General features: G+C 46.8%; 1 protein-coding gene across 4 annotated transcripts; it reads left to right on the top strand.

Moving 5' to 3' along the window:
• The first annotated feature begins 3,192 nt into the window (after positions 1-3,192).
• On the top strand, positions 3,193-16,163 carry LOC100338781 (uncharacterized). 4 transcript variants are annotated; one of them, XM_070063445.2, is made up of 5 exons: positions 3,193-3,446; positions 5,840-5,966; positions 10,794-10,889; positions 11,341-11,459; positions 11,954-16,163. In XM_070063445.2, the coding sequence occupies exons 4-5, from the start codon at positions 11,357-11,359 to the stop codon at positions 13,582-13,584; spliced, it is 1,734 nt and encodes a 577-aa protein (XP_069919546.1). In that variant the 5' UTR covers positions 3,193-3,446; positions 5,840-5,966; positions 10,794-10,889; positions 11,341-11,356; the 3' UTR covers positions 13,585-16,163. The 4 variants fall into 4 exon arrangements, with proteins under 4 accessions (XP_069919546.1, XP_002721938.1, XP_089176077.1 ...); XM_002721892.6 differs by lacking the exon at positions 11,341-11,459; XM_089319951.1 differs by lacking the exons at positions 3,193-3,446; positions 11,341-11,459 and adding an exon at positions 3,488-4,397.
• The last annotated feature ends 255 nt before the right edge of the window (positions 16,164-16,418 follow it).

Raw genomic sequence — 16,418 nt, 5'->3', positions numbered from 1 at the left:
CTAGCTGAGTTGGCGTGTAATACAGTAAAATTTTGAAAAAGATTTATTTATTTGAAAGAGTTACAGTGACTTTCAGAGTGTTTCTGTCCACTGGTTCACTCCCCAAGTGCCTGCACAAGACAGGGCTGGGCCATGCAAGAGCCAGGAACTCCATGTGGGTTTCCCATGTGGTTGCAGGAACCCAAGTATCTGCCATCATCTGCTGCCCTTCCCAGGTGCATTAACAGGAAGTTAGATCCAAAGTGGAGTAACATCCCTGCTGATGGCTTAACCCACTGTGCCACAATGCCTGCTCCTCAGTAGAATCTTTATTTCATGTGGAAACTCCTTGAAAACTAATGCCTACTCACTGCAGATAAACACCCCAGGATTGCATGCCATTAGTGGCTTCTTTGCATAACTTAACGTTTCTCACATTTTCATGAGTATGTCATTTGTAAGACAAGACTTTAAACAATGCAGAGGTCCACTCTGTACTGCCATCAACATGTTGCCACCATTTTGTTTTAAAGATTGATTTATTCAAAAAAAAGATTGATTTATTAGGCAGAGAGAGAGAGTGTCCATCCGCTGGTTCACTTCCCAAATGGCTGCAATGGCCAGAGTTGGGCCAATTTATTATAATGGCAGAGAGAGAGATTGTCCATCCGCTGGCTCACTCCCCAAATGGCTGCAATGGCCAGAGTTGGGCTGATTTATTAGGCAGAGAGAGAGATTGTCCATCCGCTGGTTCACTCCCCAAATGGCTACAATGGCCAGAGTTGGGCCAATCCAAAGCCAAGAGTCAGGAGCTTCTTCCAGGTCTCCCACGCAGGTGCAGGGGTCCAAGGACCCTGCCATCTAATACTGCTATCCCAGGCCACAGCAGAGAGCTGGATCAGAAGTGGAGCAGCTGGGACTCGGTGCCCACATGGAATGCCAGCACTGCAAGTGGCAGCTTTACCCACTATACCACAGCACTGGCCCCTGTTGTCTTTTAAGATTCACTTGAAACGGCTGTAGAGAAGGGGGAAGAGGCAGAGAAGAGATCCATCTGCTGGTTTCATTCCTCAGATGACCACAATGGCTAGGGCTGAGCCAGGCTGAAGCCAAGAGCCAGGAGCTTCATCCAGATCTGCCATGTTAGGGCCACCTTCGACTGCTTTTCCCAGGTCATTAGCAGGGAAAAGCACTGGAAGATGGATTGGAAGTGGAGCAGCTGGGACTCTAATTGACATCCCTATGGGAATATGGTGCTGGCCCCATGCTGCCACCTTTGAAACAATGTATTTTACTGCATATCAGTGCTGGCTTTTTCTTTATTTGAAAAGTTATAGAGGAAGAGACAGAGAAAGAGGTATCTTTACTGGTTCACTCCCCAAGTGGCTGAAACAGCCAGACTGAAGCCAGGATCCAGGAGCTTCATCCAGGTCTCACAAGTGCAGGGGTCTATGCACTTAGATGATCTTACATTGCTTTCCCAGCCCATTATCAGGGAGCTGGATCACCAGTGGAGCAGCCAGGACTGGTGACACAGGGAATATAAATGAACATTCTGACTCTAATGCGTGTTCTACATCCCATCCCAAAGTCATTTAAGAGTCATCCACATATGAAAAGGAGAATCACGGCTCTTTTATAATTGGGGTTTATTACTAGTGCCAGTGATTAGTAACAGTGTTCCCTGCATGGTAATTCACACACATTTCTCCATTTTCTTTTTATAAATAGTTTCTCCTAGGACATGAATTCCACTTCCACTCCTTTATTCAACTCAATGCTTTTCCACTTTAAAAATTAAATCTGTTGATATTTCCTGTCCTGTTTTCATTGTCATAACCATATATGTCCTTTACTTGGCACAAGGAAATGGGGCTTGGGGCTGGTGCTGTGGCATAGCGGGGAAAGCCACTGTGTGTGGTGCTAGCATCCCTTATGGGTGTCAGTTCGAGTCCTGGTTGTTCTACTTCCAATCCATCTCCCTTCTAATGCACCTGGGAAATCAGCAGAAGATGGCCCAAGTGCTTGAGCCCCTGCTACCCATGTGGGAGACCCCAAAGAAGCTCCTGGTTTCAGTCTCTGCCATTGTGTATTTGGTGAGCAAACTAGAGAATGGAAGAGTCAGTCTCTCTCTCTCAACTTTGCCTTTCAAAATAAATAAATCTTAGAAAAGAAGGCTTTCTTTTGAGCAGTTCCCACTATGGTTGATTATTACGTGACATTGCAAGTGAACAGGTCCCTGGTGTCCATGACCTCATCCTGCTGGGAAATGTTTTATAATTTCATTTGTAATTGCAATGATGTCTGTACAAGGAGTTGAAATTATCCGTTGAAAACACTGTTGAGGGGCCAGCGCTTTGGCTTAGCTGGTAAAGCCAGTGCCACCATCCCACATAGGTGCCGGTTCGCATCTTGGCTGCTCCACTTCCGATCCAATTCTGCTATGTCCTGGGAAAGTAGAAGATGGCCCAAGTCTCGGCGTGGGAGACCTGGAAGAAGTTTCTGGCTTCTGACTGGTGCAGCACTGGCCTTTGTGGCCATTTGGGTAGTGAACCAGCGGATCAAAGACTTTTCTCGATCTCTGTAACTCTACGATTCAAATAATTATAAACTTTTTAAAAATTGCTTTAAGAATTGTTCATTTCTAGAATTTCCACTTAGTAGTTTCAGGTTGGTTGACCGTGGGTAACTGAAACCGTGGACTGCACGACTACAGGTTGGGGGTGGGAGGACAAGTGCCCTCCTCAGACGCCCCTGCACTGTGAGGGTGGAGTGGTCCCAAGACAGGTACGTCCGAGAGAGCGCAGGCTGCGGGCCAGCAGGCTTCTTGCCTTTGGGGGTTACTTGGTCTGTTACCTGTTACCAACTAAGAGAAGATGCAAGTGGAAGTCAGGGGCCCAGTCCAGGTCTGGCTCCTGCCTTTATCCTTGCCCTCACCCCAGAATATTCCTGCCTCTCGCGCCTCTATGTCCCCAGGATAACCTTGTTTCGCGCCTTGGTGCCCCCGAGTTGTGCCCACTGTAGACAGGTCTGAGAAGCAGCCCTGGGTCTGTGGCGTCTTTTACACCAAAAATCCGACTCTAGAACGCCCTCCTTTGTCGGTTGTTAGTACAGAAAAAACTACGTTGCTGAAGAAGGCACAACACCGGGAACCTCCTTGAAGCTCAGGACGGGGCATTTCCTGCGGGCCGAGGGCCCAGGGCGGGACTTCCGGCTCCTTGGAGGTAAACGTCATCTGCCCGCGACGGTGCGGTCCACGCCGGCTTTGCGGAGGGCGGTGGTGTTCCTTGGTCCTCACCTGGCAGCACTTCGTAAAGCAGCAGGAGGGCGTCTAAGACTGACTTCCGTGGGTTGCAAAGAGCCGCGAGCCTCCCTGTTCGGACGGAGTGTGACAGTCAGCCGGGGTCTGGGGTCAGCTGGGTCCTCAGGATCCCGGGATGGCGGCGGCGTTCATGGACCCGGCGCAGGTGAGCGGATGGTTTTTTGCATTGTGGCTTCTCTGTTAGTTCAGAGAGGCCTCGTGGGCAGTCTGAAGGCAAGAAAACCGCGGGGTAGCTCAGCGCAGGTGTGACTATTGATGTAAAGTGGAGCTGGCTGGTCGCACTGCTTAATTCCAGTCAATACCTGGGAAGATAAAGATACAAATGGACAGTAGCCGGGCCATACATAAAAGTCGGCCTTTTAGCTACACCCTGCAGCAGCTGCTCCTCTTTTCTACAGCCAGCAACTCTGGAAGGCAGCCGGTTCCTCGTCAGTCAGACTGGCGGGAGGGCGGATTGTGGCGGGGTAGGGTCTCCTGCTTCTCCCTCCACGTGAGATGCGAATTCAAAGCAGAGACAGATACAGTGCAAGGATGGGAACAGGGTTTGTTTAAAAACTTGAGTCCACATTCAGAGGTGGTGTGTTAGGAAACTGGCACAATCTTATCTGTGGCGCGATCTACACCTGATTTGTGTTCTATACCCCGGTTCCCGCCGCCATTGCTGGCAGCCAGGTGGCCACATGGCCCAGCTACCTGTGCCAAGCTCCACCCCCACCCTAATGGGATTCGCTGCACCTGCTTCCCTGCCGGACCTCCGGCAAAGTTTAAAAGGGCCTGTTCCTGAACACGTGCTCTCTCTAGCCTCCTCCTCTGCTCTCTCCTCTCTCTTGGCTCTTCTCTGCTCTCCTCTCCTCCTCCCTTCTCTCTCTCTCCTCTCCTCGCTAGCTCCTCTCCCCTGTGACTCTCTCATACTCTCGTTCTCTCTGCTATCTTTCTTCGTCCCTCCCCTCCAGTCTGCTGGGTTTTCCCCAATAAACTCTTTCCCTTACTCCGCTGTTAGGTGTGCTTTGTGACGGCTAACAGAAATATATAACAGTGTGGGCAGGCCCATGAGGAGAATCCACTTGCACCTCAGTTCAGTGGTCCCCTCTGTTAGGTAGGTGATAGAAACGGGGTGGAGTTTGCGCAGGGTTCATGGTGGTCTCTAGGAGGTTTTTCGGGGTCTGCAGGTGGAGCTCAGTGCATATGTATTCATTCATCTTGGTGTCTTTTTCATGATGGGGTACAGGTGCATCATAGGAAGGCGGGTGTGCTGGAGTGGCATAGAAGGGGGTGGAGTTCCGGGCGCAGGGCTGTGAGACAGAGTGTGCTGGAAACCTCCCAGCTGGTTTGTTTTCACTGACTCCCTACCTAGCCCATATCAAGATTACTGTCTCTGGTGACAGTCCAGGGAGCTCAAAGATAGTTCATGTAGTAACTGACCCTAAATGCTCTTTACTTACTTAATAAGTGTTTCCTCGTTTTTGCCCGTTTCTGCTGTAAGACCAGCCAGAGAAAGGTAGACATGTACTCCCTAACCGATCGTCCAGGATGCCCCTCTTCCCACTGGCTGTTCCACAGCTTCCCAGTGCAAGCCGTGTCAGGCCTCTGGTGCTGCTCTGTGATTGGTCAAAGGATAAATGAGGCTTCTCAGGGGCTTTCAGTGCACCTTATTCGGATTTTGGTCTTGGCTTATGAGCCCTGGCCCACTGACCACAGAAATTTCTCTTCCCATTCTGGCGCTTGGTCTGCAGTTCACTCTGTCTCAGATACTGCCCTCAGGCTGCTCCAGGACTGCACTTCGCATCTTTTTTGGCTTTGCTGAAGTGTCTTTCATGACAGTTCAAGCAGAAATTGCCTCCTCTCTTCTTACCCTGGTTTCTGTTCTCAGGAGGTGAGCCTCTGCGTGAATTTGTGAAGCATTAACCTGCGGTCACTGACTGTAACGTGGAGGTGATTCTCGAAGGTGTTTACCTTAGTAGCTGTGGAAAGATTAATAAAAACTCCAAAGCCTGTGAAGCGCTGGATATGTTCTTTTAAATCTCACAGTTGCTATCGGTGAAGTCAGAAGTACTATATTGACATGGACATTGAAGTTCAGAGATTAAGTCCCTGCTGGCAAATGTCAGTTTGAGGAGGTTGCTTTCAAACATAAGAAATCTGACTTCTCTGAGGAGTTGTAGTTCCTTAGACACTGAGTGTACACATGTGCTGCTATTGTTACTCCAGCATACCTGCCTTCCCATGATGCACCTGTTATTATTAATAACCTGGTACTATTGTTTCCTCATTCCTCTAACTTTCTAGAGCCCTCACTGTTTGCATCTCACAGTCCACAAGTCATGTCCATTGTCTTCTTTCATTATCTAATGACTTCCACATAGGAGCATTTCTCTCTGACACCACTTATGTCCAAAGCAATGTCTGCCATCTGCCTTCAGGCCAGTACAAAGTTAGGCCCTCAGAATGTGCCCAGTGATTCGGATCTTGATCTCCCACGACTTCTTCCAACAAAACACGCGTGTGAGACAGCACTGCTATCTCTATTTGACTTCCCAGGTGTCTGTGACTTTTGAAGATGTGGCTGTGACTTTCACCCAGGAAGAGTGGAGGCAGCTGGAGCCCGCTCAGCATAACTTGTACCGGGAGGTGATGCTGGACGTCTGTGGGCTGCTGGTCTCGCTGGGTAAGGCCGCCCTCTCCACCGTGCAGGAGACCTGCAGCCTCCTTGCCTCTCTGGCACTAGGTGCGGATGGTTAAAGACACCGGAGCCCGCCCTCGCCTTTTCTCATAGCTTCAGTCATTTTCTACCCTCACCTGTTTGTTGCTGGCCTCCCTGTGTCTCTTTGAGCAAGAAACAGTACTCTGGCTTGCAGCCAAAGGACATGGAGGGTGCTTTGCAGAACCCAAGCAGGATTTCTAGTCCGACACGCTGATGGAATGATACAGAAACTGAGAACCATCATGGCTATGTACTAGTGTTTCTCTTGGTCTCATGGCACTCTATACAAAATGGCGTTTTCTGCCTCAGTGAGTTTGTAGCATGAGAGGCCACCAGTGTCCTCGTTCTCCCTGACCCCTGTATTTGTCTCTCTTTGCATGTCTGTGTTGTTTTTCTTAGCAGCTGGCCTCCATGGGTTGTTCTTAGCAGGAGGTGGCACCCAAGCCGTATGTCCCTTTGCGTCTCCAGCAGTCTAGGCATAGGGTAGTCTCTCAGGGATTGTTTTTTGCCTTTCAGTGAGGGATCTGAATGAGTAGGCCTAGTTGGCTCAATGTCCCCTATGGCCCACTTAGCAGGGCCATGGAGAGCAGGAGGTTCTCGAAGAAGAGGGACTCAGGCCAATCCTAGCAGATGTTTGCCGGCAGTATTACCAGACACTCTTGTAAACAGCGCTAGCTCTGTTAAAAGACTTTTCTTTCTTCATATGCCTATATGATTTCCTCTTTCCTAAGCCCTGGACCAAAGTATTCTGTTAGTATGAGAAAGTTTGGACCAGCACTTCTCAACACTTGAGGGTTTTGGCTACCAGGAGACATTTAGTCACTTTTGACTGTCACACATGGAATGACAATCACTAGATGTTGACATCTAGTGGGTAGAGTCCAGAGGTGCTGTTCCGTATCCTACAATACATGGGATATGCCCTGTAACAAAGAATTATCAAGCCCTAGATGTCAAGAATGCTAAAAATACCAGGTTAGTTGGTTCTCTTCTTAAAAGTCTCTAATAACCATCAAGCATTCCGTTTAGAAGAAAGAGGGTTTAAATCCTTTTCATTAGAGGGAGCAGCCTCAGGCTCAGAGCCCTGAGCAGGCAGCGTGAACTTGCTGGGACTGAACGCTATTTTGATTTCATTGCCTGGTTTTCATGGGGACCTGCCATCAAGGCCAGTGACTCTGGGTTTTTCATTTACCAGAGTGATGTAGCCTTCCCTTTGTAGGAAACCTAGGACGAGTAAAAAGAGTCATTTTAAAAGCAATTAAAGGGGCCAGTGCTGTAGCATAGTAGGCTAAGCTGCCGCCTGCGGTGCCAGCACCCCATATGGGCACTGGGTTCTGTTCCAGCTGCTCCCCTTCCAGGCCTCTGTGCTTCGGGTCAGCCCAGCTCCAGCTGTCATGGTTGTCTCTCTGTCCCTCTCTCTGTCTGTAACTCTACCTCTCAAAAAAATAAATAAGTTCCACGCTGTTACTAAAAAAAAAAAAAAAGCATTTAATGATCACAGTTCATGTCCCTAGAGCACTGTTGAGGTATCCAGCTTGTTGCAGGGACTGCTCATGTTCCCTTAACTCTCTCAAAAAATTAATGAAAATATGAACACTGCAGCAAGTCCCTCATCGAATTTAGCTTGCTGCATACTATAGACACATCTTCATTTAATGAGGCTGTCATAGTATATTTTTAGTAGTTTTTTTGTGTGTGAAATATTGATGAAAATATATGCTGTCTGATATTTCTGTAAATGTCTTTATGCAATGTATCATTGGGATCTCCTTTTTAAAAGATTTTTTTTTAATAAAGCTTTTGGGGAGGGCAGGACAGGTATGTGACTTTTTTCCCTTTAATTTTTATTTATTTAATTTATTTGAAAGGAGAGAGCTAGAGTTCTCCCATCTACTGGTTCACTCCCTAAATGCCTGCAATAGCTAGGGCTGGGCAAGGCCAATGCTAGCTGATAAGAACTCAATTTGGGTTGTCCACATGGGTGTCAGGGACCCAACTACTTGAGCCATCACCTGCTGCCTCCCAGGTAGGCATTAGCAGGTGGAATGGGGAGCAGAAGCAGGACTCGAACCCAGGTACTCTGCTATGGAATGTATGCATGCCAAGTGGCGTCTTAATCGCTAGGCCAAACACCTGCCACTTAAAATTGTCAGTGATTCATGAAAGGCTGAGATTCAGTCAAAGTCTGCCCCTGCCCTGCCCCCTGCCCCCTCAGGATGAGTCTGTCTGCTTGTGGAGCTCCCTCACCATCACCCTCTGCAGTCTCTCCTGCTGGCCACACAGGGTGGTGGGGTGTTCTGTTTCCTTCTTAGTGTGATGCTTGGGCAACCACAGTCTGCAGACAGACTCCCAGGTGTTCTTAAAACCTGTGTGGTCCTGGCCAAGTTACTCAGTCTGCCTGTGCCTCAGTGTGTTCTTGGGCATTTAGTTTATGACTCACAGGAAGAGAGCTATAAAACTTCATTTGAGATCTTTAAAAAGATTCAGATCAGGGGCTGGCATTGTGGCACAGTGGGTTAAACCACCGTTTGCAATGCTGACATCCCATATGGGCAGGAGTTTGAGTCCTGGCTGCTCCAATTCCAATCCAGCTCCCTGCTAATGTACTTGGGAAGGCAGTGGAGGATGGCCTAAGTGCTTTTCTTCCTGCCACCCATGTGGGAGACCCGGATGAAGCTCCTGGCTACTGGCTTCAGCCTGGCTCTGCCCTGGCCATTGCAGCCATTTGGGGAGTGCACCAATGAATGGAAGCTCTCTCTGTCTCTCTGTAACTCTCCCTTTCAATTAAATTAATAAATCTTTGGAGTCGGCACTGTGGCCTAGAGGGTAAAGCCACAGCCTTTAGTGCTGGCATCCCATATGGGCACCACTTCAAGTCCTGGCTGCTCCATTTCCGATCCAGCTCTCCGCTATGGCCTAGAAAAGCAATGGAAGATGGCCCAAGCGCTTGGGCCCTTGTACCTGCATGGGAGACCCGGAGTAAGCTCTTGGCTCCTGGCTTCAGATTGGCTCAGCTGCAGCCATTGTGGCCATTTGGGGAGTGAACCAGCAGATGGAAGACTTCTCTTTGTCTCTCTGCCTCTCTGCCTCTCTGTAATTCTGCCTTTCAAATAAATAAATCTTTTTAAAAAATTAATCTTTTTAAAAAGTTAGATCAAAGAAGATGTATACTTCGTTTTGAATGAAGTCATTATTGCCTTTGAATATCATCATACCCCTATAATATATATATATATTTTTTAATAAAAGCATTTGGCCGGCGCCGCGGCTCACTAGGCTAATCCTCCACCTTGCGGCGCCGGCACATCGGGTTCTAGTCCCGGTCGGGGTGCCGGATTCTGTCCCAGTTGCCCCTCTTCCAGGCCAGCTCTCTGCTGTGGCCTGGGAGTGCAGTGGAGGATGGCCCAAGTACATGGGCCCTGCACCCCATGGGAGACCAGGAGAAGCACCTGGCTCCTGCCATCAGATCAGCGCGGTGCGCTGGCCGCAGCGCACTGGCCGTGGCTGCCATTGGAGGGTGAACCACCGGCAAAGGAAGACCTTTCTCTCTGTCTCTCTCTCACTGTCCACTCTGCCTGTTAAAAAAAAAAAAAAAAGGCATTTATTGAGAGTGACAGAGGGAGAGAAATCTTCCATTTGTTGATTCATTCCCCAAGTGCCTGCAGCAGCCACTGTTGGGCCTGCCTGAAGCCAGGAGCCTAGAACTCCATCTGGGTCCCCTACAGTGAGTGGCAGGAAACCATGTACTTGAACCATCATCTGCTGCATCTCAGGTTATGTATTAGTGGGAAACTGGATTAGAAGCAGAGGTGGGATTTGAACCTAGGCCCTCTTATATGAGATGCAGGCATCCCATGTGGTAGCATAACCTATTATTCCATGATGTCTACCCCTATAAATAGTAATTTTAAGACTTACTATTGGGGCCAGTGCTGTGGCTCAACAGGTGAAAGCCATGGCCTGCGGCACTAGCTCCCATATGGGTGCCAGTTTGAGTCCCAGCTGTTCCACTTCTGATCCAACTCCCTGCTAATGCACCTGGGAAAGCAGTGAAGGCTGTCCCAAGTCCTTGGGCCACTGCACCCACATGGGAGACCTGGAAGAAGCTCCTGGCTTTGGCCCAGCCCTGTTTGTTGCGGCCACTTGCTGAGTGAACCAGTGGATGGAAGATCTTTGTCTCTCCTTCTCTCTCTCTGTAACTCTGCCTCTCAGATAAATAAATAAGTCTTTTTAAAAAATGAAGACTTACTATTAATCGTTAAAAACTATTGTAGGGCCCGGCGCAGTGGTGTAGCAGGTGAGGCTGTTGCCTGCAGTCCCAGCATCCCATATGGGCACCTATTCAAGTCCCAGCTGCTGCACTTCCAATCCAGCTCTCTCTATGGCCTGGGAAAGCAATAGTAAAGGGCCCAAATCCTTGGGCTCCTGTGCCCATGTAGGAAAACCCGGAGGAAGCTCCTGGCTTCAAATCCACACAGCTTTGGCTGTTGCAGCCAATTGAGAAGTGAACCAGCGGATGGAAGGCCTCTCTCTCTCTGTCTCTCCTTCTCTCTCTGTGTAACTCTTTCAAACAAATAAATAAATCTTTAAAAAAAAAAAAAAAAACTATCGTAGCATGGCATGGCACGGCACGCCCTTGGTTTGCTAGGTACATGACAACTTTTTGTTTGTATTGATGGGTACAGCTCCATTCTGAGATCTAGTCCTCATCCTAAAATCCCATCCAGACTAGATTGAAGATCTCTATTTCTTTCTACAAAAATCCATTGTCCACTTTTTTTCCCTGAACAGGGTGTCCTGTTCCCAGACCTGAGCTGATCTGCCATTCGGAGCACAGGCCGGAGCTGTGGACAGTGAAGAAACACCTCTTCCAAAGCACCTGTCTAGGTAGGAGCCAAGATGGGCAGGTATCAATCCTTGCAGGCTTGAGACCAGAAGAGACCATGGGCCCTTTAATCCCAAGTGGTAGCTTAACACACCATTACCATGACGCATACTCCAAAACTGTCAAATCTTTCCAACTCCTCTGAACACATTGGTAATGTAATAAATTAACAGCAGGTTCTATGATCAACTAAAAAGACTTAGAAAACAGTTACATTTTTTACAGTTAAGGGACACAAATTAGAAGAGGTACAAAACGGGACTGAAAGGATTGCCATCAGGAAGCATTGCTATTCAGGAGCTCATTATCTCCCTGGTATCTCTATGTGGCAATGTCGGGAAGGAGGGTTGCCAACCCAGGAAGGTCACTGGAGCTTTGCTGTTCAGTTGTTGAACCTCATACACAACCATTGATTGAATCATTGTTTTTGGGCTCACTTCATCCCCTTTCCAGATGTTCAACTGATGTCATGTCATGTGCTCGAAGGGTTAAAGCTGCACTCCTTGGTCTTCTGTTGTGGCGAGCCATTAGCTGGAGTCATCCCTTTAGAACAAACTATCTATGGACCCAAAGTGAGTTAGCTTTTGTAAATGTTCTGTCTGGAGTTGAGGTACTTGCACTCTAGATCCTCTGATACTTCACCCTGCTTTTTTTACTTGATCTCCCTTTCAAGGAATCAAGAATCCAAGACCAGAAAAGAAGTTGCAGAGCTGGAGATAGAGTAACGTAGATGTGAGCATTTGGTGTTGTGGTTGAGACACTGCTTGGGGTGCCTGCATCCCCTATTTGCAGTGCTTGGGTTTGATCCAGCATATGGGAGACCCAGATTGAATTCTAGATTCCTGGCTTTAGTCTGCCCCAGCCCTGGTTATTGTAGACATTTGCAGAGTAAACCAGTCTACTTGCTTGTCTTTGTGCCTTTCAGATAAATAAATAACATTTTAAAAGAGCATAACAAAACAGACATAGAGGCATTATTTTCAACATAACTTTTTTCACTAAAATCCTGGTTTTATTGTATTTTGTCAGTATGAACAATCCCTTTTGTGTATTGGATTTCTTTTAGATGACAAAAGAGAACGCAAGAACACAGAACCTAATGCACGTGAGCCAGCCCTGTCTGAGGTGGCTTCACTCCAGGGACAACTAAAGCAAGGAGCCTCAGGGGACTCCCAGCTGGTGCAAGCCAAGGATCAGGATGGGGCATCAGCAAGGCAGGAAGGACACTTGAGACTGGGGGTTGACCTCCAGAGCAAGAAGCTTCCTGGGAAAATGATCCCTGAAGATGGTGTTTTAGGGACTGCTGAAGACCTGTGTTCCCGGAATGTACAGGAACAAGCCGCTCCAGGAAGCACTGTCGGTGAGCAGAACTCCCACGGGCCAGGTACATGTCCCATGACTCCGGAAGAAGAAAATAGTTTTAAATGCAGTGAATGTGGGAAGGTGTTTAACAAGAAACGCCTCCTTGCTCAGCATGAGAGGATTCATTCTGGGGTGAAGCCCTACGAATGCACGGAGTGTGGGAAGACCTTCAGCAAGAGCGCATACCTCCTTCAGCATCACATGGTCCACACTGGGGAGAAGCCCTATAAGTGCATGGAGTGTGGCAAGGCCTTCAACCGCAAGTCACACCTCACGCAGCACCAGCGGATTCACAGCGGAGAGCAGCCTTACAAGTGCAATGAATGTGGGAAGGCCTTCACTCACCGCTCCAGTTTCGTCTTACATAACAGAAGCCACACTGGGGAGAAACCCTTTGTGTGCAAAGAATGTGGTAAAGCTTTCCGAGACAGGCCTGGTTTCATCCGCCACTACATCATCCACAGCGGGGAGAATCCCTATGAGTGCTTCGAGTGTGGCAAGGTCTTCAAGCACAGGTCCTACCTCATGTGGCACCAGCAGACTCATACTGGGGAGAAGCCCTATGAGTGCAGTGAGTGTGGGAAAGCTTTCTGTGAGAGTGCGGCCCTGATTCACCACTATGTCATCCACACCGGGGAGAAGCCCTTTGAGTGCCTGGAGTGTGGGAAGGCCTTCAACCACAGGTCGTACCTTAAGAGGCACCAGCGGATTCACACCGGGGAGAAGCCTTACGTGTGCAACGAATGTGGGAAAGCCTTCACCCACTGCTCTACATTCATCTTGCATAAGAGGGCCCACACTGGAGAAAAACCTTTTGAGTGCCAAGAGTGTGGGAAATCCTTTAGCAATAGAGCAGACCTCATTCGACACTTCAGCATCCACACTGGAGAGAAGCCCTATGAATGCGCAGAGTGTGGAAAGGCCTTCAACCGCAAGTCAGGCCTCACAAGGCACCAGCGGACTCACAGCGGAGAGAAGCCCTACGAATGCGTCGAGTGTGGGAAATCCTTTTGCTGGAGTACAAACCTCATTCGCCACTCCATCGTCCACACTGAAGAGATGCCCTATGAGTGCAGTGAATGTGGAAAGGCCTACCGTCGCAGCTCATCCCTTATTCAGCATCAAAGGATGCACACGGGGAGAAACCCTGTCAATGTAGCAGAAGTAGGAAGACCTTTTGCAAATGAGCAAACCTCTGTCAACATCCAAGAATTACTTTTGGGGAATGACTTCTTGAATGTAACTACTAAAGAAAATCTTTTGCAGAAGGAAACATCTTGCGTGCTGTCTGACCATTCTTACCACAGAGAAACCCCACAAGTGTCTTCACTCTGAGAAAATCTATTTGCAGAATACACTGGTCATCTAAACAGTTTTTTGTTTTGTTTTGTTTTTTATCCCCCCCCCTCCCTTTTTTTTTTGACAGGCAGAGTGGACAGTGTGAGAGAGAGACAGAGAGAAAGGTCTTCCTTTGCCGTTGGTTCACCCTCCAATGGCCGCTGTGACCGGCATACTGCGCCTATCCAAAGGCAGAAGCCAGGTGCTTCTCCTGGTCTCCCATGGGGTGCAGGGCCCAAGCACTTGGGCCAGCCTCCACTGCACTCCCTGGCCACAGCAGAGAGCTGGCCTGGAAGAGGGACAACCGGGACAGAATCCAGTGCCCCAACCGGGACTAGAACCTGGTGTGCCAGCGCCGCAAGGCGGAGGATTAGCCTAGTGAGCCGCGGCGCCGGCCTATCTAAACAGTTCTATTAGCAATTGACCCAGTTTATAAGCCTTATTCTCCTAAGAAGTCACAGAGAGACCCACTAGTTATTGTGCAAATAGGAAAACCAAACTTCCTCTTTCTCCTTAAAATTTTTTTTATAAAAAAGAGATCATAATTGGAGAGAAGAGAAAATGAAATGCAAACACTGCTTCACAGTGCTGTGCTGAGTCTGTGACACTAGATCATGGAGTTCCTAGTTTATTGGTGTGGAAGTGGGCCTTGGTGCTCTACGCGTGTCTTGTGTATGCACCCATTGCGGCCTAGGGTCAAGAGAGGTAGAATGTTGTAGGAACATTTGGAAACTTACCAGGTATCTTCCATGTTCCACAACATTGTTTCTCTTCTTGTGGGGCACAATTTTCATGAGAAATATGAAGACTTGAGTTCTAAAGTGCTTCTATATAAGGAGCCAAGGAAACATATGAATGGGCACATTTTATTGTACCACTTAAGACTTTTATCTATTTGATTTTTAGAAAAAAAAGTATGTGGTTTTAAACACAAAACATTCAGAATACTTTCTTGATCCCAATTTGATTGTATATTTTATTGCTGTAGCTATGGTAAATCTTAAAATTGGGTAAAGTGATTACCTTGTTCCTATTTAAAATGGATTTTGCATTCTTAGCTCCTCTGACCTTCCATAAACATTTTAGGTTTTGATTTTCTGTTTTTACAAAGAAATCGTCCTCAGATTTCAATACAAAATATGTTAAATCTATGGATCAGTCTGTTGAGAATCAGCTTTATTGTGTTCAGTCTTCTAGTTCATGAACATAGAAGTATCTAAGTATTCCTTGTTTTATTTCATTATTCTCTTATAACACACAGGGTATAGCTTCTGTACATTTCAAATTAGATTTATAGCTTCATTTTTGCTTTGATTACAAATATATTTATATATAAAGCTTAAATCTTCACATGGTGGGGCACCATTGGGGTATAGTCTGTTAAGCTGCTACTTGTAGCATCAGCATCCCATATTGGATGTGTTAATTTGGGTCTTGGCTGCTCCAGTCCCAATCCAGCATTCTGATAAAGTTACTGGGAAGGCAACAGATGGTGCCCCAAGTGCTTGGTACCCTGTCACTCAAGTGTGAGACCAGGATAGAGTTCCTACATCCTGGCTTTGGCCTGGCCCGGCGCTGGCTGTCATGGGCATTTGAGGAGTAAACCATTAGATGGGAGGTTTCTCTAGTCTTTCCATCTGTGTCACTCTGCCTTTCAAATAAATAAGTATTACAAAATCTTTTACATGGTATTTGATCATATACAGAAATATCACTTTAAAAATTTTTGACATCCTACAACCTTGCTAAATACACATGTAAGTTTCTACTTCTTTCAGAGAATCCTTGGGATTTTATGTGTGGAGATGTGATATGCAAATAGAGGCACTTGTATTTCCTCCTTCCCATCTGTGTACCTTTATTTTTCTTGAGTTACTTCTTTCAGTATGATTTCCACTATGATGCCAAATGGGAATAGTAAGAAATCTTCCATACCTGGTTTGTGATACTTGGCAAAAATGTTCAGTCTCTCATTAGTATGATGTTATAAATTTTCTCATACAGTTTTCATTCAACTTCAGAAGGTTTACCCTAGTATTTTACTGAGTTTCTTTTTAGTGACTTGGATTTTGTCAGAAACTTTTTCTCCATCAGTTGCTGTGATCATGCAGTTACTCAGTTGTCTGTTGTGATATACTGCATTGAGTTTTAGATAGTGAGCCAGCTTTTCATCCTGGGAGTAAGCACCACTTGGTTATGTGGAATAGTTTTTTATTATATTACGTATTGCATTTGTTAGTATTTTCTTCTAATTTCATTAGTGAAATTGCTGTCATTGTCTTATTTTAATGTCCAGGTAATAGTAGCCATCCCACCCACACACTCCTGAATTGGAAGATACTCTCTCTTCAATTATCTGGAAGATAGTTTGTAGAGCTAGTGTTGTTTAATATGTGGTAGCATTCTCCAGTAGACTATTTGGACCTATAGACTCTTTCTTTTGGTTTTTAGATTATGTATTTATTTTATTTAATAAGTTTAGAACTATTCAGAATGTTTCATACTGGAAGAATTATAATTCTTTTCAATGAATTGTAAAATTGTAATTGTAAAAAATATATAATTTCTAATTTGCAGCATTGTTTCAGGCATTCCTTTATTATCCTGCTGATGACATGAGGATGTTTACTTGTAGTCCCGTTTATTCTGATATTGTAAATGCATCCATCCTGTTACCCCATTGTGCCACAAAAGTTGGCCCACAAAATATATCCATTTTCTTGATCTTTATCATTCTTAGACATTTATCAATATCATTTGTTATGTTAAAGAACCAGTGTTTGGCCAGCGCCTTGACTCACTAGGCTAATCCTCTGCCTGCGGCGCCGGCA

The sequence above is a fragment of the Oryctolagus cuniculus genome, chromosome 18 (genome assembly GCF_051225735.1).
Source record: "Oryctolagus cuniculus isolate XC-2025 breed Fujian yellow rabbit chromosome 18, ASM5122573v1, whole genome shotgun sequence".
Classification (NCBI taxonomy): domain Eukaryota; kingdom Metazoa; phylum Chordata; class Mammalia; order Lagomorpha; family Leporidae; genus Oryctolagus; species Oryctolagus cuniculus.
This window is presented reverse-complemented; position numbering and strand designations above follow the sequence as displayed.

Excerpts from the sequence above, each read along its gene's own strand:
- LOC100338781 (XM_002721892.6), top strand. The coding sequence starts at position 3,417 with ATGGCGGCGGCGTTCATGGACCCGGCGCAG. Across the intron at positions 3,447-5,839 it reads CGTTCATGGACCCGGCGCAG|GTGTCTGTGACTTTTGAAGA; the intron begins GTGAGCGGATGG and ends TTGACTTCCCAG. Across the intron at positions 10,890-11,953 it reads CTTCCAAAGCACCTGTCTAG|ATGACAAAAGAGAACGCAAG; the intron begins GTAGGAGCCAAG and ends GATTTCTTTTAG.